The 23,054-nt window shown below is 40.0% G+C and overlaps 2 protein-coding genes across 3 annotated transcripts in view; both read right to left on the reverse strand.

The window, feature by feature from the left end:
- Positions 1-8,459: 8,459 nt before the first annotated feature.
- On the reverse strand, positions 8,460-15,246 carry Cntf (ciliary neurotrophic factor). The gene is made up of 2 exons (XM_046445691.2): positions 13,673-15,246; positions 8,460-12,476 (listed from the first exon to the last, which is right to left on the reverse strand). Exons 1-2 carry the CDS (start codon positions 13,784-13,786, stop codon positions 11,991-11,993), a joined length of 600 nt encoding a protein of 199 aa, XP_046301647.1. The 5' UTR covers positions 13,787-15,246; the 3' UTR covers positions 8,460-11,990.
- Positions 15,247-15,380: 134 nt separating this feature from the next.
- Positions 15,381-23,054, reverse strand: part of Zfp91 (ZFP91 zinc finger protein, atypical E3 ubiquitin ligase) — a 29,726-nt gene continuing 22,052 nt past the window's right edge. For both annotated transcript variants that reach the window (XM_046445690.2, XM_046445689.2), the window contains exons 9-11: positions 21,921-22,035; positions 19,526-19,625; positions 15,381-19,194 (exon numbers count right to left, since the gene is read on the reverse strand). In XM_046445690.2, coding sequence (XP_046301646.1) covers positions 18,684-19,194; positions 19,526-19,625; positions 21,921-22,035 — 726 coding nt within the window. In that variant the 3' untranslated portion in view covers positions 15,381-18,683. The remainder of the gene's footprint in view (positions 19,195-19,525; positions 19,626-21,920; positions 22,036-23,054) is intronic.

Below are 23,054 nucleotides of genomic sequence, written 5' to 3' on the forward strand. Positions count from 1 at the left end.
AGGAGAGCAGATAAACACAAACTATACACTGCTCATTGTGAAGATGTGATGTAGCTTCCAATAACACTCTCTGGAAAAATGAATTCTGGGAGAGATCTTGGGAGGGATGGAAGGAGATTTCAGCTGGGCCTTCAAGAAGGACCAGGGAGGGGAAAAAAAGGGCAACAGTTGTCATGAGGATTAAAAGAGCTGCTGTGCGCAAAGCAAGAAATTCAGTGTGAATGCTCAAGAGATATGTAGCTGTCAGTGGCAGGAGCAGTCATGGTAGCAGATGAGGAGGAGGAACAGTTGTGGCAACTGAGATAGGGGAAAGTGATGGGGGATAGTTTCATAAGAAGGTGGCTGTGATCTGGATCTTGAATTGTGAACAGAAGTTATCCACTGATAGAGTTTGGATCTCAGGTGTCCCCCGAATGTCCGTGTGTTAATGGCTTGGTTTCCTATGGGATACTCTTGGAGGGAGACTGTAGAGCCGAGGAGGTGGGGCCAACTGGGAGACCCTGAGGTCACTGGGGACGTGGCTTTGAAGGGATGATGAGATCCTGCTCCTTCCTCTTCTCTTTTGCTCCCTAGCCACAAGGCGAGGGGTTTTTGCTCTGCTATGTGTACCTGTCATGATGCCACCAGATTTCCCAAAACAAAGGACCGTGCTGATCAGGGACTGAGACCCTTAAAACTGTGAGCCAGAACAGACCTCTTCTCTTTACAAGTTGATTTGCTAAGATAATTTATAATTAATGGAAAGATAACTAAAAATCCATATGGAGAAGGAGATGGGAACACCAACAGAATAAACGGAATAAAATACCCTTCTCAGGAGATGCCACTCTGTCCAAGACGGGAGATGTCAAGTGGGTGCTTTCCTGATATATTTTAGATAAAGTAAAGCTCTGGCGCGTCTCATAATCAGAAGTGTCTGCATTGGATGTGGACAAGGGGACCCTGTTAGTCCCCTTTAGGACTGAGGCAAGGGAATTGACCTGACCCTCCGTGATTCTGCCTTATTTTTCCTTTCCTCCCGTCTTAACTCTCTGAATGCTGATTTGAAGGGAGTCGTGGAGCTACATCACAGGATGAGCCTGAACGTGTCAGCCTGGTACTCAAGGCCCTTGGGGGTGAGCTGTAGCTTTCCTCGTCATTCATTCCCCACTCCTTCCCCTGCTCCCATTCTCCATAGTCAATTCAGTGATTTTAAAAACCAGAATTCTCACGTCTTCCAAACCACACCCCAAACTTACTCTCTTCTTGTTTCCTGCCTAATTTATTCACGGTCCTATCTGGGAGTGGGTTCTCTTTGGTTCCTCCCTCTTTAAAACTCACCATTCTTCTCCTCAGTAGTCCCTGCCAAGTTCCCGGTCATATTTTCCAGAGCTGTTCTCACTTCTTCTTGCCTACTTTCGCTGTTTTAATTCAGGTTCTCGTCATCTGGATCTCCTGCTTCCACATTCTTGCCCAAAGCAACTTGGGTGCTCCTCTTTAAAGAATACAGGATAGACTCCCTCATGTCACTTTCCTGCTTAAAACTTGGCAATGGTCTCTCTTTGCAGTGTCTTTTAGCCAACCATCACCAGGACAACGCCTGCACTCAATCACAGTTGGGTGTATTGGCCTGTTGCCATGAGAAGGCAGCACATCATGGCGGACTTTGGGGCCTCTCCATAAGTGTCAGGAGGGATTTATGATAGGATTTAGACTTGGGTTAGTTTGAGGAAAGATTCAATGAAGCCTATTTGCTCTGGATTGGGTACTGCCAGAAGGAATAGGCACTGTGGTAGCTAGAAGGTTTTTTTGGTTTTTGTTTTTGTTTTTAATCTAGGAGGCATTGCTCTCTGTTATCCAGTACTAACTACTCATTGACTTTGGTCAGAGTTGGTTGTATATCTATTGTCTGTGCTCTGCAGTTAGGATAAGTCCAGATCTCTTTCTATGCATAATTGTGCCACTAGTGAAAAGAAAAATAGCCCCTGACATCCAGAACTGGTCTGGTGTTGACAACTGGACTGCAGTATTGTTACAAGCTGGGCTTGAGGCTCACAGCCCAGTGAGCTGCATCAATCTAAGTATTCTCAAAGAATAAAAACTTCAGACAGAGTTATCCTAAGACCTTGATAAAATGGAACAAAACAGCCTACTTTGTAATTTGGTTAAGCACAGACAAAAACAAGGTCACTTACCACCCACCGAATATGCAGTTGTAGAATTGCTGCCCCTTTTTCCATTTTTTTTTTTTTTTTTAGGAACATGAGCCACATTTCTTTTATTCCTGCACATGAAGCCATGAGGATTGACTCGGCCTGGGGATTCTTTGCCCTGCTCCTCACCTGCTACACAACTGCAACCAACCGCCTTATGGAACTTTCCCTCTTGATCAGTTTCACAGAGGCATGCCTATGCCCCAAGTTTTTTCGTTGGCATCAACCTTAATGGGGTTGACCTGGTGTTCTGCACAAAGGGTCTCCAGGTGGACATACAGTTGCACACAAGCACACAAAGATGAGCTTGTTGCCTTCTGGAGGTTTGGGCAGTTTTGTGAGCAACAAGTGCTCAGCCATTCTGGACAAGGGCAGACTGTTTAGTGCCTCTTGTAAAGCAGTGTTGACGCTCCTGCACAGACAGCAGCAATGCCTCTTACAGTAGGGGGCTATAGGGGAAGCCCAAACTTGAAGGCAACTGAGCTTCTGCCTTCATGTACAGGGAAAGAGATGCACCCACTCTCTAGCAGTGACCAATCTAGAGTAAAGCTCTGCTCCCTTTGACCTCCCCCAAGTCACCCAGCCACAGCCTAAACCCTATAGAAGGGCTAAGCTGTCTCCCTGAGACAGCCCACAGCTCCCCATGATTTGCAGCCTTCCACTCTAAAACAAGTAAGAGCTCAACTGCTTAACGCCAAGTGTGTCTCTCCTGGTCTCTTGCTGAAGGCCACTGGCCCTGCTTCTCTGCTGGCCTGGCTTCAGCCATCTCGGCCTTCATTCATTTCCTTGAAGAGAGGAAGCTCCTTCCTGTCCCTGGGCTCTGCACTTAATGGTTTCTTTCCTCTACCAAGGTCTATTTATGGCTGACTCAGCATCATGCACATCTCACGTGAAATGTAACCCCCTGAGATATATTAAACCCCAAGTTTTCAATTCTGCAAATATTTCAATGAAATCGACATGGGTGCATTGGAGTATGCTGGAAATAATAATCTAGAGCTTATGTATGTGACTATATTAATTACAATTAATTCATAATTGTAGTAATATTATAGTAATTATAGTATAATTATAGTAATATAATTATAGTTACATATTATATACTACATTTAAGGCTTTTTTCCCCTTTTTATTGGTTGTTTTTTTTTTTTTGGTTGGGGGTTACTGGAGGTTGAACTCAAGGGCACTCAACCACTGAGCCACATCCCCAGCTCTATTGTGTATTTTATAAACTCAGGGTCTCACTGAGTTGCTTAGCACCTTGTTTTTGCTGAGTCTGGCTTTGAACTCAGGGTTCTCCTGCCTCAGGCTCCTGAGCCCCTGGGATTGCAGGCGTGTGCCATGGATCTCGGCTTATTAGTTCTCTTTAGTTATATATGACAATAGGGTTCATTTCAACATAATTGTAAAGGTATGAAATATAATTTGCTCTAATTCAGTCCCCAGGACTTGCCCTTTTCCTCCCCTCCCGCCTCCCCTTGCTCCCTCCCCTCTACTCTGCTGGTCTTTCTGCTATTTGCTCCTTTTTTTTTTTTTTTTTTAAAGTTAGTGTCTTGTGAATGTACATGATGGTGAGATTCACTGTAGGACTGAGATTCTCACATTTAGGATGGTGGGACAAAAGTGGTTAGAGAAGGTCAAGGTGACGCTTTCTTGGGTGTGGGGCACAAACTCCTAAATGCCCTGGTTGTATCCTGTCTCCACCGGCTGTTCTGAGGCTCCACCAAGCAGAACACTATAGAAAATGAGACCTCCCAAGTGGGACCTCCCTTTCCTCTGGGTCTTCACTGACTAGGATGTTGTCAGAAAGTTCCTGAGCAGCTCCTGACTGCTGGGTGGAGGGTCCAGGTCCCAGAAGACTGTCCCTCTGGCCTTCCCACTCTTTGCCTTCCTGGCTACTATTCTCAGTCGTTCTCCATCCCACTTTTGATTTTCTACTTCCTTCTTTTCACTCTCCGTCATGTGTGGCTTGTTTTTTCCCACCTGGATACAAATTTCAAAAGGCCAGGGACCATGTCACGCCCATCTCAATATCCTGGTGCCTCCAGCATTTCTAGAAACATAAAACATAGCTTACCTTGAGCATTATCTAGCATCTTCTTTAAACTGGGAATGGAACCACCATTTGACCCAGCTATCCCTCTCCTCCATCTGTACCCAAAGGACTTAAAAACAGCACATTACAGGGACACAGCCACATCAATATTATAGCTGCACAATTCACAATAGCTAAACTGTGGAACCAACCTAAATGCCCCTCAGTAGATGAATGGGTTAAAAAAAATGAGGCATGTATACACAATGGAATTTTACTCAGCAATAAAAGAGAATAGAATCATGGCATTTGCAGGTGAATGGGTGGCATTGGAGAAGATAATGCTAACTGAAGTTAGCTAATCCCCAAAAAACAAACGCCAAATGTCTTCTCTGATATAAGGTGACTGAGCCATGGGAGGAATAGATGAACTCTAGCATCTTCTTAATGCTTCTTATGTTTTCTAAAACAGAGGGTTAATCCCAATACACCCCATTTTCAAATTCCTTTCACTGATCCTTTCCTCAAGGTGTCCTGGCCCCCTCCTCCAGTCTTGTCTTCTACTGTAGCGCTCAAAGAACCCTGAGATTTGGTAATGCCAAATGGTCCCCGACATGCCCCATGCCTTCCAGTAGCCAAGCCCGGACAAGTCCTGCTGCTTCTAATTGCAAAGTTCTTGCCTGCCCCTCCCTAACCTGCACAATTTTAACCTGCACAACTCAGTCCGTGACTTCCAAACTGCCTCTTTGAAGAAATGCTTTCTCTCTCCTTCCGTCCTTTGTGCCCCCACCGCTCTTTGTCATCCATATCAACTACAAACCAGAGTTGGTTGTGCACCTGTTGTTTTTCCAAGAGGCTGTGTTTCGAGTACATGTCTTTATTTGTAAAATAAGAATCTTCACACCTGCCTCACAGGATTCTTGTGAGGAATATGTAATTAATACACATAAAGTAATTAGAACAATGCCTGGCACATAGTAAATACTGTATGCATATTTGCTAGTATTATTTTCTTGCACCTTATCATTTTTCTTTTCTTTTTTTATTAGTGCAAATTGGTAAAGAGAACATCACACACACACACACACACACACACACACACACACCAGAGTTCTACTCTGCCATAAGGAAGAATGGCATTTGCTGGTAAATGGGTGGAACCAGAGAACATCATTCTAAGTGAAATAAGCCTGACTCAGATAGTCAAGGGTTGAGTGTCTTCTCTCATATGTAGAAGCTAGAAATAAGTAAGGAATATAAAAAAAGGAGAAAGTAGAAATGAGAACAGTAGAAGAGAAACGGAATCAAAGGTGATAGAGGAGGAAAGAAAAAGAAAAGGAACTGTGGATGAAATTGAACTCATTATGCTAATATCTGAAGGGTTATAAAAAATAATATTCCTACAAGACAGCTCCCTGGGAAAAATGGAGGGACAGTATAACTCAGGAGGGGGGAAGGGAAATTAACCAAGCATTAAACCTCTTCTAGTACATCCTTTCCCAGTAATAATGGTCCCAGAGGGAAAAAGCAGACTTTCATCCCATCCCAGGCTCATCCCCAGCATCTCCACCAAAAATAAATATTTACTCCTTCCCAACCACAATGGGTCGTGAAGGGAGGAGGTGAATACCAAAACACTGGTTCCTGGACTTTCACCCTTTCCCATTCCAATGAGTCCTGGAAGGAGAAGAGCAAATAGTGAAGTCATGGGTAACAATGAGTCTCAGAAATAAGTGAACACCAGATTGTGAGCTTTTCCCAGTGACAATAAGTTTCAAACTTTTTACAACTCCCTTCCTGAGTTACAATTTTAACCTGCAAAATTTAGTCGTGACTGTCCAAACTGCATGATCGTAGTCTCCAATGATTAATTCACCCTCATTGTAAACTATAAAGCCCAGCCTCCTTCTGTAACCTGGGGACCATTTCCCATACCCAGAAAATGAGCTCTCCCAAGCCAGATGGATTGACTTCTCTGCAGAATAAAGGAAAGCTTGCTGATCCAAGGGTTGTTTCCCATCTTCTGCCTCCATCATTTGTGCACCATGTGCTTATAATATCATTATTATTTATTTCTGTATTCTTAGTATTGGCTCAAAGTAGATGTCGATATGTATTTCTGATTAATTTGGTTAGAGTGAGGAAGGTAACTTCCAGAAGATTGAGCTTTAGAGTTTGGAATCAGATTGGGAATACTGGCTTTTTGTCCAGTGACCTCTCAAGTTAATATTTTTATAACCCCAACCCTCTGCCACCTCAAGCTTTGGGAACAGGGGTCAGGTATTGTTAGGTAAGAAAAGAAACTAGTCCTAACCCTTTGCTTACTGGTGTGGCATAAAAGTTGATCTGATCTGAAGACCCTGCCTCAGCATATTATTATTATTTTTTTTTACATTTTCCCTGGGGGCTTTCTTTAAATGACACATACCCTAGAAGGAATAGCATATTTAGCCATTACCTCAGAATGTGTCCCTCTTCTCCATCATACCAGGTGAGGTATGGGATATAGTACCATCAGTTTAGGGTAGAGGTGAGATTTGGGGCTGCAAAAGAAGTTTGGGTCATGAGTTGCTAGAGCGCTGAAGGATTCCAAAGAGTTTGGAACTCCAGAGTCTTAAAGCTTCCAAAGACTCATTAGAGGTAAGGTAGCAAGAAGGCATTGGATGCCAGAGAGCAAGGACATAAATAGAGATACAAGATGATTCCTGGTGCAGTCAGTTTAAGAAGCATGGGTGTGCAATCGGGGAACCACAGACTTATACTGCAATTCTCATTCTTCCACTTTCTAGCTGGAAAACCTGGGCAGATTTCCAACTTCTTTGGACTCTTTGTATTGTTTAATGAAGAAATTGAATTAAATGAAGTTTATTTTCCTTCCTGTATTAAGTGGAGGATGTTGAGTACATGGATGATTCTAGGTCTAAACACAGGGGTTTGCTTGTTTCTTTGGCTCTTTCTAGAGCCTGCCAGGCTTTTCCAGGACTTGTCTGACCCCACCTACTGTGAAAGCCATCTTCTGGATTCAGTGAACAGCCTGGGCCTCAACTTTCCAAGAAGGGGGATGATTCTTGGAGACTGTGAGACTGACCAAAGGCCAACAGGGCAAAGTCTAGGCTATGGCCAGGTCCATCCTGGGAAGCAAATGGCATTCTCTATTGAGCCCACTCCTCAATCCAGTCTAACCTGAATCCAGGTTACTTGAGACATGAAATAGACTTGATGTTTGTGTGTCATTTATAAGTTGTTTCAGATACTTAATTTGTCTGAACTATAACTGGGAAACTAGTTATTTTTCATCATTTCCATTCCACGAATGAGGAAGCTCAGACCTGTCCCAGTTTGGAAACTTAGTTACTTTGTTACAGAGCAAGGTTTAACACAAGTCTGCACTGTCTTTATCTAAGGAAAACTGAATTCCCAAGAGAGAGAATGGATTTTAGAGTCAGATGAGCTTGCTTTCTACGTATCCCACGTCATAGGGTGAACTTTGAAGCCAGTATTAGAATTCCTTCCTGTCAAACGCTAGAGGAATGAACTTGGGCAAATTGATGCTCATTGTCATTTCCCTCATTTGGGGGAGGTAGCATCTCAAAGGATTAAATGGCACAGAGCTGCCTAATATGGTAAATAAATGCATGATCCTTTCATACTATCTTTTAAAAAAATTTTTTTTTAGTTGTAAATGGACACAATACCTTTATTTATTTTATGTGGTGCTGAGGATCAAACCCAGTGCCTCACACATGCTCAGTAAGCGCTCTATCCCTGAGTTACAATCCCAGCCCTCATACCATCTTGACTATGTGGATAGAAATACAAAGTCTCTCAGCAACTTTTCAAATTTTTCCCTATGTGATTTTCCACAATTTCTACTTCTAAACTAACAAGACATGGGCTATGCAAGGGTTTTTTCTTTCAGTCAAAGGTTAGACTGGGGATCATATATTTGAAATTAAACTACATACAAGGAAATCCTCATTTGCAGGCTAGTTGATAGGACTGCATATCCAAAGGAAAAGCAGCATTGTCTGATGGTGTAGGGCCAATCAACCTTTTCTAGGTTGACTGGGCCTGGGAGTTTTGCCCAGTGGCCTGGCATCATGGAGATTTACCCAGCACGCTTCATTGAGCCTGGCCCTGGCTGGAGGATTACATTTCATCCAATGTTGAAATCACTTGAAATTCCCCCTGTTCATCCAAAGACACAGAAATAAAAGAAGCTACTCATGGTCTTGCTGAGAAGAGAACTTTATTGTTAGCCATTCTTGCATCTTTTATTTCCTATGTGCTAAAAATAGATTGACTTGAGATATATATTTTGTCATGAATTACAAAGCAGACAGGTTTTTCACACCCCATACACATTTCATCAAATAGTCAAATTATCTTTTTGCTTGGTTTTTATCTGTTGTCCTGAGTTCTATTGAAGTTTTTTTTTTTACCACTTTTCCCTTTTTAACTGTCCAATATTCAGAGGGTTCATTCTTAGGTCTGAGGCTTGAGGTGGAGGGTGAGATGAGGCGGGAGGCCAAATTATTCCTTTAAAAAAAAATGCCCTGCACTAAACACCACATTGGTATCATACACACACACACACACACACACACACACACACACACACATCAACTGAAATCAAGTCTAGATTCTACTCCCTCCCCTTCCTCTTCACCAATCCCTTCCCCATTCTGGTGGAGGTCTTTCTCTTCCTACATCTTTGTTTTATTCCTTTATAGAGAGAGACGATGCTTGGGTACCCAGTGAGAAGCTGGGGATTCAGAAGCAAAAGTCATTTCAAGCCACTTTTCAGATATGTCACCCTGAAATACTTGTTCTCTCCCTATCTGACCAGTGGTCACAATGAGTCATCCATTGGGCTTTCATCCATAGCAGCCCAAAATAACAGCAATGTCAGGGCTATGGCTTTCCACTTTTATTAAAACTCTCACTTCCCTTGTACCTGATTATCTTAAAACTAATGTTATTCAATGCTTGGCCATCAGGTTTGTGCTAATTTTGCAAGCCTTTCTCAAATAACCTTTTTAATGTAAGAAAAATTTATCAGCTCTCATGCATGCGATTCTTTGATGGACTCAGGAAAACAATCTCTCCCTGCAGAGAGGACTTTCCTGGAGGCTGTAGAATTACAGGCTTGGAGCTAAATTTAATGCACATCATAACTATAACTCTATATAGTTATATCAATTGATTTTCCCAGATATTCTACCCACATAGAGATCTAAGAACCAAGGGAATAAAATCTAAAGAACAAAAATCTCTTTTGGATTGTGGATCCTTAAAACATATACTTCTGCAGTGTAGTTGTTTTCTCTTATCAGTATCATAAAACACACACCTAGAACAATGGACCAATGGCCCATTGCCAGTACCTTATTCAATTTGACTTATCCATTTCAGGTAAACACAATGCAATGCTTAACATTTAGATCCCATGAGTGTTTGCTTTTGTTACATGGCTAAGTACTCATTTTCCCTTTGTCTTTTTCTAAGGGGTTTCTTCATGCTTCTCTCTTCAGGCACTTAGAAGTTTCTTGAAGGAGAAACTAATACCCAGCTCTTAGCACAGTGCTGAGAAATGCACTTGGTAAAGATTTCCTGCTTCTGTGAGCTGACTGAAATATAGATAGCCTGCTATGTCCTCCAAGTTAAAGCTTGTACCTTTCCCAGACCTGCTGCCATTTCAAATCTGCCTCTTATACATACATATTCCTCCAGAGGCCACTGAGCAGAGCTTAAACCAAGCTCTGCTGGTTTCTGACACTTCTGCAGATGTCCACTCTGTCACATCTGCTGACGATAAAAACACTTGGAAAAGGGTCACTTATTTTATATCCAGAAAGTTCACGATCAGTTATTCCCCCATAAAGAAATTTTATTCACACTTTTATTAAGCAAATGGATCATTCGCATAAATCTAAGAGCTTTACAAAGCAAGCAGATATATTATTAGTTGAAAATGCTGGTAGGCAGAAGAAACCATTTAAATTAGGAAAAGCTTGAATGAAACAAACAACATTTATTGGGTAACTATGTATCTATACCCATATTACCAACGAAATAAAGCCAAACATGCCTCTGCTGGCAGCCAGGGCCCCAATGTTTATTACTGCCCAAGTTTTTTTCTAGCAGCCAACTCTTCGGTTTCCTTCTTTATGATTTCTTCCTATTTGTACTCAGCCAACCTCTATGACACAACTCCTGTTTCCTCCTGGAAACTATTTCTGGCCTTCACTGATTTCCCCAATACTTAAACCCAGGGATTGTAATTCCAACCTACTATTGATCTTTTACACACACGTACACCCATATTTCCATAAATGCATTCTAAGAAGGCAGAGCCTTACTTCCCTTGAACTTTCACAACATTGACTTCATGGAATTTGGACATGAACCCACATGGGGAAGGATACAAGTCACCCATCCTCACCTCAAGTGACCTATGGGAGCTAGGCCCTTCTGACTCATGGTTCACTTAAGAGTAAAGACACCTTGACTAATAAAATTGAGGTCCCCAATCTAAGATCGTGGGTTTTAATGACAGGTTAAATATTACCTATCACATATGTACCATTAGAACATAGGCCTTGCCTTTTCCATTCGTGTCCATACTTACTGGCTTTTCATCCCCTGGAGCCTTTGCTATATATTGCTGCAGACTCTCTGGCATTCCCAGTGGGAAAAGCGGGCCTCACCCTCTCCTCATGACTAAGTTCAGAGAATGTGAAGTGACAGTCCTGTGACTTTTTAACTTGGGTAGAATTCCACCCATCATCTACAAATGCTTGGATCTATATCCCTGGATTGCTAATTATAGTGAATGTGAGGTAAGCTGGTATAGGCTGTGCCCAACCCAATATCCAAGAACATCAGCAGACACTTTCAACCAGGCTGTATTACTGCACATTTTCAACTGCTAAGGTTCAGAAGTCTTGTAGGCCTCATCTTTGAAATGGGATCTACGATCTCCAGCTTTTCTCTTCTTTGCTAAGCATGGGAACGAAAATTGCCTTTAACACTAAAAATTGCTGCTCAGAGTGTGTAAGGGCTTCTTTAGTGTGGACGATACTGTACATAGATGATTACGCCTTCCAACCCTCTGAGACAGAAGGGCAGTGACAGTTTCATGATCAAGCCTCTAAAGTAAAAGGTACATAGGCTTTACAGTGAGGATCTGGGTTCAAACTTAGTATGTCACTTGGCACTGCATGACCTTAATGGTCTCTGTGAGTTTGTTTTTTCATCAGAGATGAATGACACCACCTTCCTCACGAGTTGCTGTACAGGTTATACATAATATATGTAAGACCTCTGGTTCACTGCCTTAATACAGCAGCGACTCCATAAGTGTTGGCTATTATTATTTTTATTATCTAAGAGTATGAATGACTGTACAGAGTCCATTCATTGGTCTAGTCTAATCAGAAATCTTCCAGAACTAGAGTTTGAGATATTTCTCTCTTCTATCTGTAATGTTGTTAAACAATGGTAAAGGTTACTTAGTGGGTAGAATGATTAGAACACCAAGGTGGAAGGATGGTGTCCCTGCTCCCATTGTCTTACACCCACACCCACACCCCAAACTATGTAAACCTCTCTACCCATTTGTCTGTCTCTCCAATCCTACTTGACGGAAATGCTGGTGGTCTTAAAAGGTTTTCAAAAACTGAAGATGGGAAAATGAGGCCCCAGAAAACTATGTATATTCCATCAGAACAGAGAGCAAGGAAGACAGAGAAGGCTAACTGCTACATCTTCTTGTCCTTAGCAACATATTGGCTCTCATGTGCTGGGATCCCCGTCTGATGGGAAGAAATGACACGAAGGTCATGGATGGACCTCACAGTCCACTGTGAAAGCTCTTGCAGCACCTTTAGGCCCCACAGCTTCTTCTCAAAGAGACCACCATCTCCAATAACTGGCATCCCGTCAGACTCATTTGGGGGGATCTTGTGCTCCAGGAGCACCATTAACTCCTCTAGCTGGTAGGTGAAGGCCGAAACTTGGAGCAGAATGGTATGTATGGCTTGATGGAAGTCACCTTGCGTTGGAGTAAAATGTACCTGCTGGTCTTCTAAAAGCCTGGCCAACATAACATGGAAGGTACGGTAAGCTTGGAGGTTCTCTTGGAGTCTCTCTGCCTCTGTCAGCTCACTCCACTGATCAGTGCTTGCTACTGGCACACCATCCACAGAGTCCAGGTTGACATTCTTGTTCAGGCCCTGATGCTTCACCTGCCCAAAGTCACAGGAAACATGGCATAATCTGCTGTGATCACCTCAACAATATTATTTAAAATCACATATAAAACCTCATTCACCTCATTGGTCAAGGATTCAAGTTGTAAAGAAAAATAAAATGTCCAGAACAGAAACTCTACTTGGGATTCATAACTGGACTTTAGAAGATCCAATATGGAATATCTGCATTTTTTCTGGAAGAATGTTTTGCTTTCATTAAGTTCTAATGGGTGGAATACACTACTAATTTAGAAGATTTTCTACTCTTTTATAGAAACTGAAATATTTAATCATACTGGAGAGTTCAAGTATTTTAAACATACATGAAGACACTAACCAAATCTAGGAAACCCTAAAGTAGCTATTTTAGAATTTCCCAATCTCCTTATTCCCACTGCCCACTCTGAATGTGAGATCAATTCTTAAAAAAAAAAAAGAGGAATTACATTTTTACATTTTTCAAAAGAAAAGGTAATCAGAGTCTAATTTCTAACTGACAAGGTTGTTCAAAGATAAACCAATTCTCAGAGAACAAAATTCCAGAACTTTCCACAGTAGTCTGGAGTATTTCCAAGGTAAGGCTAAGGTAGAGACTGATAGGGATCCCCTATATCAGAAAACCAGCCCAGAACACCTTTAGAATTTGACAATTTCACAAGTTTTCCAGGAGTCTTCCAGGGGTTTATTTTGATAGTTTATTTTTTCACTCAGATACTAGGACACTTTTGGTGTGTAAAACTGAAAAGTGGGTGGCTAATATTATATAGGTATTGTTTGGATTTAAAAATTTCTTCCATATTCACACTGTTCTTCTGCCAAATCATATAAACCTTTCATTTACACAGCTCAAAAATTTATAACAATGCCTGTGAAGTACACAAACTTAGAGGGCCCAAGGTTAATCTATTCTGGAAGAATTCAGAATTCAGGCCAATTAGGAACAGCCTTCAAGACACAGAGCCAATCCTACCTATACCACCATATATATTTTCTCATTCAAGGAACATGTCTCCTAAGCATCATGGAGGAAGGCAGTAATAAGCTCACATGAGCTTAGAAAGGGCCATGTCAAATAATAGGCATCCAATACATGAATGACTGTGATTAGGGCTTTCATAATTGGTTGTGGGTCTGGAATATGATGTTAAGGAGCTGGGTCAGAAGACATGATGGGAAAATAGACGACTTACATAAGATTCCATAAGGGCAGTCAGGTCTGAACGAATCTTCCTTGCTAGCCAAATGGAACGGCTACAGAGGTCCCGTCGGCGAGGGGTCCGTGGTGAATGCTCTGCAAAAGCCATCCCCTAACTGTCCCAAGAAACAAGTGAGCTGGGTTTGCTTCTGTCTACACTGGTCCAAATAAGAAATGTGACTCTCACAGACTAAATCCACTGGGCATTCTCTAATGGGATTGTGCACCCCCACCCCCTGCCTGACTCAGAGGTGGCAGCAAATTCCTGGCTGTGGATTTTTGTGCCTGTGGAATCAAAGGGCCCTTTTTAATCAGCCTTTTTTTTTTTTTCCCCTGCAGCGTCTGCCTCCATCTCTCTCCTCCACTCAGTACTTAGCACACTTGTTTTTATGTCATTGTTTTGCTTTATGTACTTAGCAACAAAGTCACTATCACGCTAATCCTCAGGACATCCCTGCCTAATGTAATCTATTTTATATGTATAAAATCAAGCTCACTAGATCATCATCCTCCCTTATGCTCCCCATGTCTTTTTCTTTTCTTGGCCTGATGAAGTGGTCAAAAAATATTATTATTCATGTAGATGCCATTTATCAAATACCTACCAAGGGTTAGACAGAGACTCTGCTAAAGGCTTTAAAGCAACTTCATTGATCCTTAGAGTAATTCTGGGGTAAATATTTCTTTATATAGTTTCATATTTTGTGCAAGGAAAGGTAATGTGAAATAGGTTCTTTAAAAATGCAACATCTTTTCACTTTTGATCCTTTTGGTATTTTTAAAAGTTAATTTATACTTCGTTAAAACATCAACTGAGGAAGTATCTCTGATCTCAAACATGGTAGCCACAGATGTAGAAAGTACTGTTTAGGCCTGTTCTCTTCCAGAGGAAACACCCAACCCCAACCTGGTAACATTTCTTAGGCAGTCTCACTCAAGTGACAACATGCTTTTTCTTCTTCCCTGCCCCAGTCATACCACATGCTTAACAAAATAAGAGAATGTGCTGGGCTTTGAAATGAGGACAGAAGATTTAGAAGGTGCTTGGAGAGTATTGCATTTAAGTCAGGATGATGCTGATTGGATAGTCTCAAAAGTTTCATCCCTAAATGGACTGATTAGCTTTCACTATTTCATACCACAGACGCTAGCAATGAGTGGAAATGCACACTATTTCAGGAGCAAATTTACATAGATTAACAATATAAATAGAGACGTAATGGGGAAAATATGAGGCCAGCCAAGCTGTTATAGTGAGACTGTTTATAGAGTATTACAGTTTTGTGTGTCCATTGTTAAACGAGTTAGGACTCCACACAGATATCAGGTCTTGTGAAGCATTGGTCTAATATGCTATTAAGGATTTTTTAAAAAATCATCATTAGAATGAATTATCTCACAGCAACCTTAATGTCCCCTCTATTAGGTCAATATAGGGCTACTTTTTCTAGTGGAAAACTACTATCAAAGAAGTTTCTAAATTTGTTGATAACTGAATCACATGGCATTCCAGCATTAAACATCAAGAGCTAAACTGAGTCAAATGTTAAGTGCCTGATTCTCAGAAAAAGCAATCAGTTGTGTACCAGCAAACAATGGTATACTGAATATGAAATGTGCCAAGAGCACTGTTTTCTCATTTAGCAGCAATTGTTTCACCCATAGGATAACTTAACTCAGTAGAACCAAGGAAGACAAGTTGCTTCCAGGAGGACAACTTTTATTTTCTTCTTTACATACTTGTTGTGGGTATGCCTTACCTAGGTGAAGAGAAAACAAGGATCTGAAAAGCAAAGTATCCCTTTTATTATAATTTCTTTTTACACAACCTTTTCAACCTAGATTCAGGTATCTTAACTACCCATCTCTTTCATCAAAGGAGAAGGGTCCTGCACATTACAATAGGCAAAAAAGGCTTTCAGGAAATAAAATATTTTCAATTGATCCATTACAATTTTTCAATTTTCTTGAGTACATTGGAAAGTGGGAAAGACAGGAGGAAAAATGGTACTGCAAACAATGAGACTGTAATAATCCTATTTAGGTTGGTAGTATATTTTATGACTTTTTTTCCCTCCAAACAGGTACAAAGGAGGTTCAAGTGCTCTATGTGGATGCTTTCTATACCTAAATAATTTTCTTATTCCCAGTACTCCTAGCCAGTATCTAAACTGTCTGAAACATATTAAGATTGTTCAAATTAACCCTGGGCAATCACAAGCAAGGGAGAAGTACATCTTCTAGAAATACCGAATAGTGACATCTCAATGACATTATCAGAATTTAGAAATGCCAATTCAAGCTGGAGATTATGACGTGGCAAGTTATTAAAAAAGTAACAAAATCAGACTAATAAAGAGTATGAAATACAGATTTTCAAGATTAAAAGAGCTCCTTGGAAACACAATGAAATAAACAATGGCAGGGGGAGCAGAACATAAATGGGGCTTAGATAGTTTACTTATATAGACTCTTTACTATGCTAGCATTCCTTTCTCAAAAGGAAAAATATAAACTCCATGAAAAATATTTTAAAGTTTATTGCAAACTGCTACAATAATTTATTGTCAGCAAATGGTAGCTGTGAAAGAGGACTCCCACCCCCAACAAAGGGGAAGTATAGGAGTTTCCAATTGGAACTAACTAGTTGCTTTTTATGGGGAGGGGAGTGTGATACAAAGGAGAACATATTCCCCCATCCCAGAGAAGTGCCGTTCCCCCCCTTAATGCAATTTGCTTTTGTATAGGTGGATAAAATATCTGATGACTAACCAGTGCAAGTGAAGTTCATGAAGACAAAGTCTAGGTGTGACAAAGACAAAAAGGTAAGTGTGGGATATAGATGCCAGTTAGTGAAACAGTATAAAACGGAACTTTGTTGTAGACCCACTCAATCCATCTTAGTATTTTCAAATCTAATCAACATACCAAATTAAAACTGCAAACCCCTCGCTGTGGGCAGGAAAGCATATTCTGCATCCCTTCTATCTTTTCTGTATTCCTTCTATCCGTATTCCATGTTCTACCCTCACATTGGAGAGATGGCAGATCTGCAACACTCTGAAACAATAGTGCATTTAAGACTATTTACTGTAGGTGTCTCACTCCCTATTCCTTGGCATCCCAACCACCGACACTAGTGGGTGTACAGTAAGCCTCTTTCAGAGATGACATTGTTACCCCCCTTTTGGAAAAAATAAATCAAAGAGAAAACTGACAAATTTGGTAGTTTTAGTGTTTGTGAAAAACAAGTTGTTCCTTATTTTGTTCTCAGCAAAACTTCATTCTTTCCAACAGCCATCACACATTTCTGACAATAAACAAATAGGGTAAGTTTTCAGTTCTGGCTTCTGAGGTACATAGGATAGGAATTGCCCTTCTAAGACTCTAAAAATCAGTCAAAATAAGTTTTTAGTCTTTTGAGAGTTACAAGCTTGTACAAAAACGCCCATGTATAGTAATAAGCAATCCACACCCCATGAAAATCTATCTGAAGGAAAGTGGTAATTTCCAGAACTTCAGGTGAAAGCCAAAGCCATTATCATATAGCCTAACTTTGTCTACTGAAGTCTTTTCTGAGGTGTTACTAAAAGAGAAACAAATCAGCAGTTTTCTTTGACTTACTTAGGACTCTTACACTTTGTTCTTTCTCTAACAGTGTCTAATAGGGAGCTGCCGCAAACCAACGATAAAGCAAAGCAAAAAACAAAAACAACAACAAAAAAACAAACCAAAACAACCAACAGGCAAGAAGGGTGATACATAAAAGGAAATGATAGAGACAAAAGGAAATTCACAAGAAAAAAAAAATCTCATATTTGTAATTCAGACCTGAACAACCATCCTCATCCCCTCAAAATTCCTTAAATCTCAATGCTCTTAAAATCTCAAAGAGCACATTGGTTACCACAAACCCATTATCCTTCCCTAAGAAGGCTTCCAAAAAAAAGCACTAGGCTATTGTAGTGATTTTGTTAGTGCTGAGGACCAGCTTTCTTTAAAGGCCACTGGAGAGCTATGATTTTAGAGGCTGGCTGTGCTTTTCAACCCTATACCTTGCCTTCAAAGTACCTCTTGTGGAAAGGATCCCATGTCAGAATAATCTAATCTCTCCCAGCCCCACAAAATATAGCAACGAAGACCCTCCCCCCCCAAAAAAATCAGACTTTCCATTAATAAATAAGGAATCTCAGGTTCCACAACACAAAAACACACATGTTCAAAGTGCAAATTTCTGCCATTAGCCTGGGACTTTTCTGTCTCACTAATACACAGCCCTATCTTACAGTCAAAAAGACTGTGTAGAGGGCAGCCCCCTCCCTCTTGGGAGCCTGCTTCCAAGCAAATAAGCACCATTAAGAGCCATATGAAGGTTTGGGAGGGGGAATGAGGTGCTGGGATCAAAGAGGAGGGAGGTGGTCCACATGTATCCTTCCTTTCCAAAACCCAGTGGGGAATGGAGAAAGAGGGGTGAGAAACATGTGCTGTTTTAACAGCACATCCTGTTAAGGGGCCCTAAAGTGCCAAGTCAAGCTGCCAGCCTCCAGAGATTAGAATTATATAGTATTTGAGGATAAGTGTGTTGCAGTAGGTAGAAGCCAGAACCATAGGGCATCAGTGGAGGAGAAGATAGGATTGAAAGGACAGTAGTATACTATTGAGTCAAAAGCTGATCCAGAGCACATCGGAGTTATGGGTTGGAAAGGGGATCTGCCAGTTGAGCAGAAGTCTGCTGCTGGCTGGAACCGAGTATGAGGATTAACCCTCACTTTTAGAGCTGCTGCTGCTTTTTGTCTACCTTTCTGTTAAAGGCAACATCAATTTTGTAAGAGGGAGAACAGAGGGAGCTCTTGGGATGGGGTTTGTGTGTGCTGTGATCCACAATGGAAAGAGCAGGCCCTTCAGTTATTTTACTAGATTTTAAATGCTTTAAATTTTTTTTTTGTCCTTTTTATCTTTTAAATACAAAGTCTGAACTGTCCCAGTGTCCAAAGTCTTCCTTTCCACTAAGGTCCAGTAGAGTCTGAATCTTCAATCAGAACCTCTGTGGTAGCACCGAGAATATCCGAGTTCATGACCAGCCCTTCAGTGCCCCCACTGCTGCCACTTCCCACAAAGATCTTTCCATCAGCCATCAGGCTCACCCGTTCTGTCCCACTGCAGTACGACTTTGACATCCCTTCAGCTTCTAGCAGCAGGCACTCTCCAGAAGTTGAATTTCCCAAGGGCTCAGGAAGAAGAGGAAGACCCTGACCATCTGCAGGTTGTGTCAGGGACTCTGGGTTAGTGCCCAGGATATCTGTGCTGGTGATGAGGGCGCCTGCATTGGCAGCCAGAGCTTCTGCAATCAGCACCTCAGGGTGGCTTTTTGCTTTGTGTGCCACTACGCTGTCCTTCTTCTCAAATTTTTTGCCACAGATATTGCAAGAAAACTGGTAGAAGGAGTCTGCATCATGCTTCTTCATGTGCCAATTAAGGGATGCCTTTTGTCGACAAGTAAATCCACAGATCTCACATCTAAGGGGAGTGGAAGGTAAAATGTGCGATTAAAAGAAACGAAGCTCTTACTTAAAAGTTAGGTGAGAATTTAGAGCATATATAAAATAATCAGTAACACATACTGCTAGTGAAGGATGTGGAAACAACTAGGTGAAAATACGATTTTTTTCTTTTGTTTACTTGAAAAACAAGTAAAACGAAAAAGGTCACTAAGTAGCTGCCCTAAACAATTCCCACTCTTTAATTTGACAAAAGCTAATAAAAGTGGCAGGAGAGATGTTGGTAAGAGGAAAATACTCATGTGGAGTGTACGCACTTCTCATCCAGATGTTTGCCAGTAAATACTCACTGTAATGGCTTCTCGCCAGTGTGAATCATCCTGTGCACTGCCAGATTGTGGGAACTCTTGAAGGCCCGAGCACAATACTCACAGATATAATCCCTTTGATCTAAGAAGCAAAAAAATGTGGTTAGCTTTCCATTTAGACACCCTATTAATATTTCCACTAGTTCAAAACAAATGAGAGCAGGTGATCAGGTAGGTCAATTTAGAGTAAAACTGATACTATTTTCAATGTTAAACACTTTGAGTAAGTAAACATTTAAAAAGAAATATGCTATTTGGATATTTTAGTCCATATATTCAGTAGTTTAAGAATAAAAAATAAAAAATCACAGATAGAAATGAGAGCTGAAATTCTAATCAACTTTAAATGCCACTCCCCCCATAAAAAAATAAAATTGATCCATATCTAAAATAGTAATTATATCTGTTTCAGGTTAAAAAAATGTTACCACAATTTAAATTTCTCTCAAACATATGCAAAAAAATACTCGTATTTCTAGACCTTATTCTCCCCTACACCTTTTGCTGCATTTAACTACCTCGGTTACTGCATAACTCCCCCCAACATTTTTGATAAATTTGGTAATGTGGTATGAAACTGATGGGACAAAAGAACACTGCACTTATTTCTCTACTACTTGATTAGGCAGCCAATGGACAAACAGGTGCTAAATATATATTTGCTGAATTAATGTTCACTATATTTTCTGCTCCATTTAAAATTACTGGATATAGTCATAGTGAAAATATGAACATAAGTTAAATGGTGAACTATAGACAACTAAATCCAATACTACTTCCCAAATAGTTTAAAACCTTCTTTTCTCAGGTTTAAACATGCATAGGGAACACCTAGGAATCTTATTAAACACACATACATGCTGATTCACCATGTCTGAGGCAAGACCTGAGATTCTGTATGGCTAACAAAAACCCAAGTAATGCCAATGTTGGTTGGTTTTGTGTTCCACCACTGTATAGCAGGGTCTAAAAATGCAGAGTTCTAAAACAGTGACAGGGCTGGGGTGTAGAATAGTGGCAGAGTGCTTTCGCAGCATGTGCAAGGGCCTGGGTTCAATCCCCAGCACTGAAAGGAAGAAAAACGAAAAACAAAACAAAAAAACCCCAAACCCTAACATAATGACAACTCTTAGCCTCCGTAAAGTCTTGTCCAATTGGTCTGCTCCATAACAGCATGGCAAATCTGGGTAGGGAATCCATTTTTAAAATAATTAAAACTTGAAAAGGGAGTTCATATATACTGAAGAGTGACACATTAAAATTGCATTAATTAAATATAAACATTTGGAACAGAATGAACTAGTAACAGCTTTTCATAGTACACTTATGATAGCTGAAATATTCTAAACTGGCTGTCAGAAATGTTTTTTCTATTGGATAGAACAATATTAACAGGGACAGCAGGAGCAGAAAAAAATCACAATTAAGATACAAAGTAAGGATACTATTTTCTTTCAAGAAATACGGTATGAAGCAAAGATAGTAGATTTTAGAGTGATCAAGACCCAAATTAAATTCCAGTATTTCAAAAAAGTCTATCATGTGCCAGGCTCTGTGCAGTGACCTGAACTTTATATGTGATCTCATTTCATCCTGACAGCAATTCTGTGATACTGATATCTTAATTTATAGTTAGGGAAATTGAGGAGTAGAAATATGTCTAAGTCATGCATACAGAAAAAATTTTAAAAAAGTATGCTAGTTAGTATAATCTTGGGGAGGACTTATTTCTACAAAAATTCCTAGCCTTATCCTCCCAAAACAAAAAGGTTAGCATGTAATAAAGTATCTGAGAATTACATTAGTATTATATGCCACCAATATCTGACTCAAATTGCATTATAAGCTTCACTTCATTGAGATTGTCAATGGCTATAAATGAATGGAATGAATCTATTCTATAATATATATTGCACTCAGCTTCTGTTTTTGAGTTGACAATTCCAACAAGAGTTTGCATGCAAATCCCCAAATCTAGCTTTTTTGATTTCAATAAGTCCCAGAAGATATTTATGATTAACCATAATTATAAGCCAGCCTCTTTTATTGTTTAGGCTTTCTCTCCAATATTCCCCACTTTTAACCCTGTAAACAGTTAAAATGAAAAACATTTTAAACAGTTAAAATGAAAAACATTTTAAAATCCCATTTCTACTAAAAAAAGATCATTATCTTAGTTGTTAAGTTTTCAAAGACGTCAATAGACAAAAGTTCAAAAGCCGTAGTTCGATCACACTTTGTAAAATTTGTTTTATTATCAAAGCTTTCTTCCATGCTTGACTGCAGATTCTTTTAAGAAAAATTTTATCACTATCCATCTGCCCACCTAAAGTTGAGTTCACCTGGCTACTTGATAAAATCTTGTTTTAAAAATTACCAGTATGATGTTTGGCATGTCGCAGAAGTTGTTTCTGGAGCCTAAAAAGTCGTCCACAGGAGGGATGGGGACATACATATTTCTTCTTCAGCAAATGCTGGTATTTAATGTGATGCTAAAACATTAAAAGAAAAGTTAAAAGGAATAGAAAAAAAAATTTAAGGTTTCTTAAATGCTCTTTTCTCAACTAGGTTGAAAGTGCTGAAGGTAAACCAAATATTTTGTATATAGATAGGGAAGAAGTATAGTAAAATGGTTAAAAACATAGGCTATGAATTATATAGACCTGGGTTCCAATCTGGACCTGTCATTCACAAGCAGAGTAATCTTAGGAGATGTACTCACATATTTAAATTCCAGCTCTCAATTGTACAATGGAGACAATAATTATAATTTTGTTGTGAGAATAATGGGATCACATATTTTACAGAGTTTAATGCTGCAAACATACCTTCCAATAATAGCTATCATTATTACAGAACCACAATCCAAAATAGGCCCAGTCTTATGCCACACTTGCTGCTAAACATCGAATATGTATCTAAGCAGTATTTCACTTTCATATTTTCTCTAGACCTAAATATAAGCTGTCCCACTACTCAATAATCAACTATTCACTGAAGAAAAACAAAAACAAAACTAAAAATTTTTATTCACTTTGCTCTCTAAGAAATCACTGGTTTAACATGCTTTTTTTTGGATACACATTAAAATAAAATCTGTTATTGTGAGTCTTGGTGTGCTGTTACAATCAACTTTTCTATCACAAGTTTGGGAAATCCTGTAATATTTGATAATTCCAAGAAAATCCTTCTATATTTGGGCCCAGGTACTATGTTGTCTTAAAAAAAAAAAAAACCCCACACAATGGGTTGAAGGTTATTTCATTTGTCTTATGCATTCTAATTCTGAGGACCCATATTTACCCTATTTTTCTCTTGTCTAAATTCCCTCTGCATCTACTCCCTCTATTCCCACTGTCTTGACTTCTCATTTGGACTTAAATCCCTGCTTTGAATTAAAGTGAAGACTTTTCAAGCTTTTGAGAGGGGTCTCTCCAATGAAATGATTAGCTGCTTGAGGCCAGCTGATGTGTTGGGAACATAATCCTCAATATCAGGAGACAGGGTCCAA

Source organism: Marmota monax, unplaced genomic scaffold (genome assembly GCF_021218885.2).
Source record: "Marmota monax isolate L192 unplaced genomic scaffold, Marmota_monax_Labrador192_F-V1.1 WCK01_AAM20220418_F8-fsc00038, whole genome shotgun sequence".
Lineage (NCBI taxonomy): Eukaryota > Metazoa > Chordata > Mammalia > Rodentia > Sciuridae > Marmota > Marmota monax.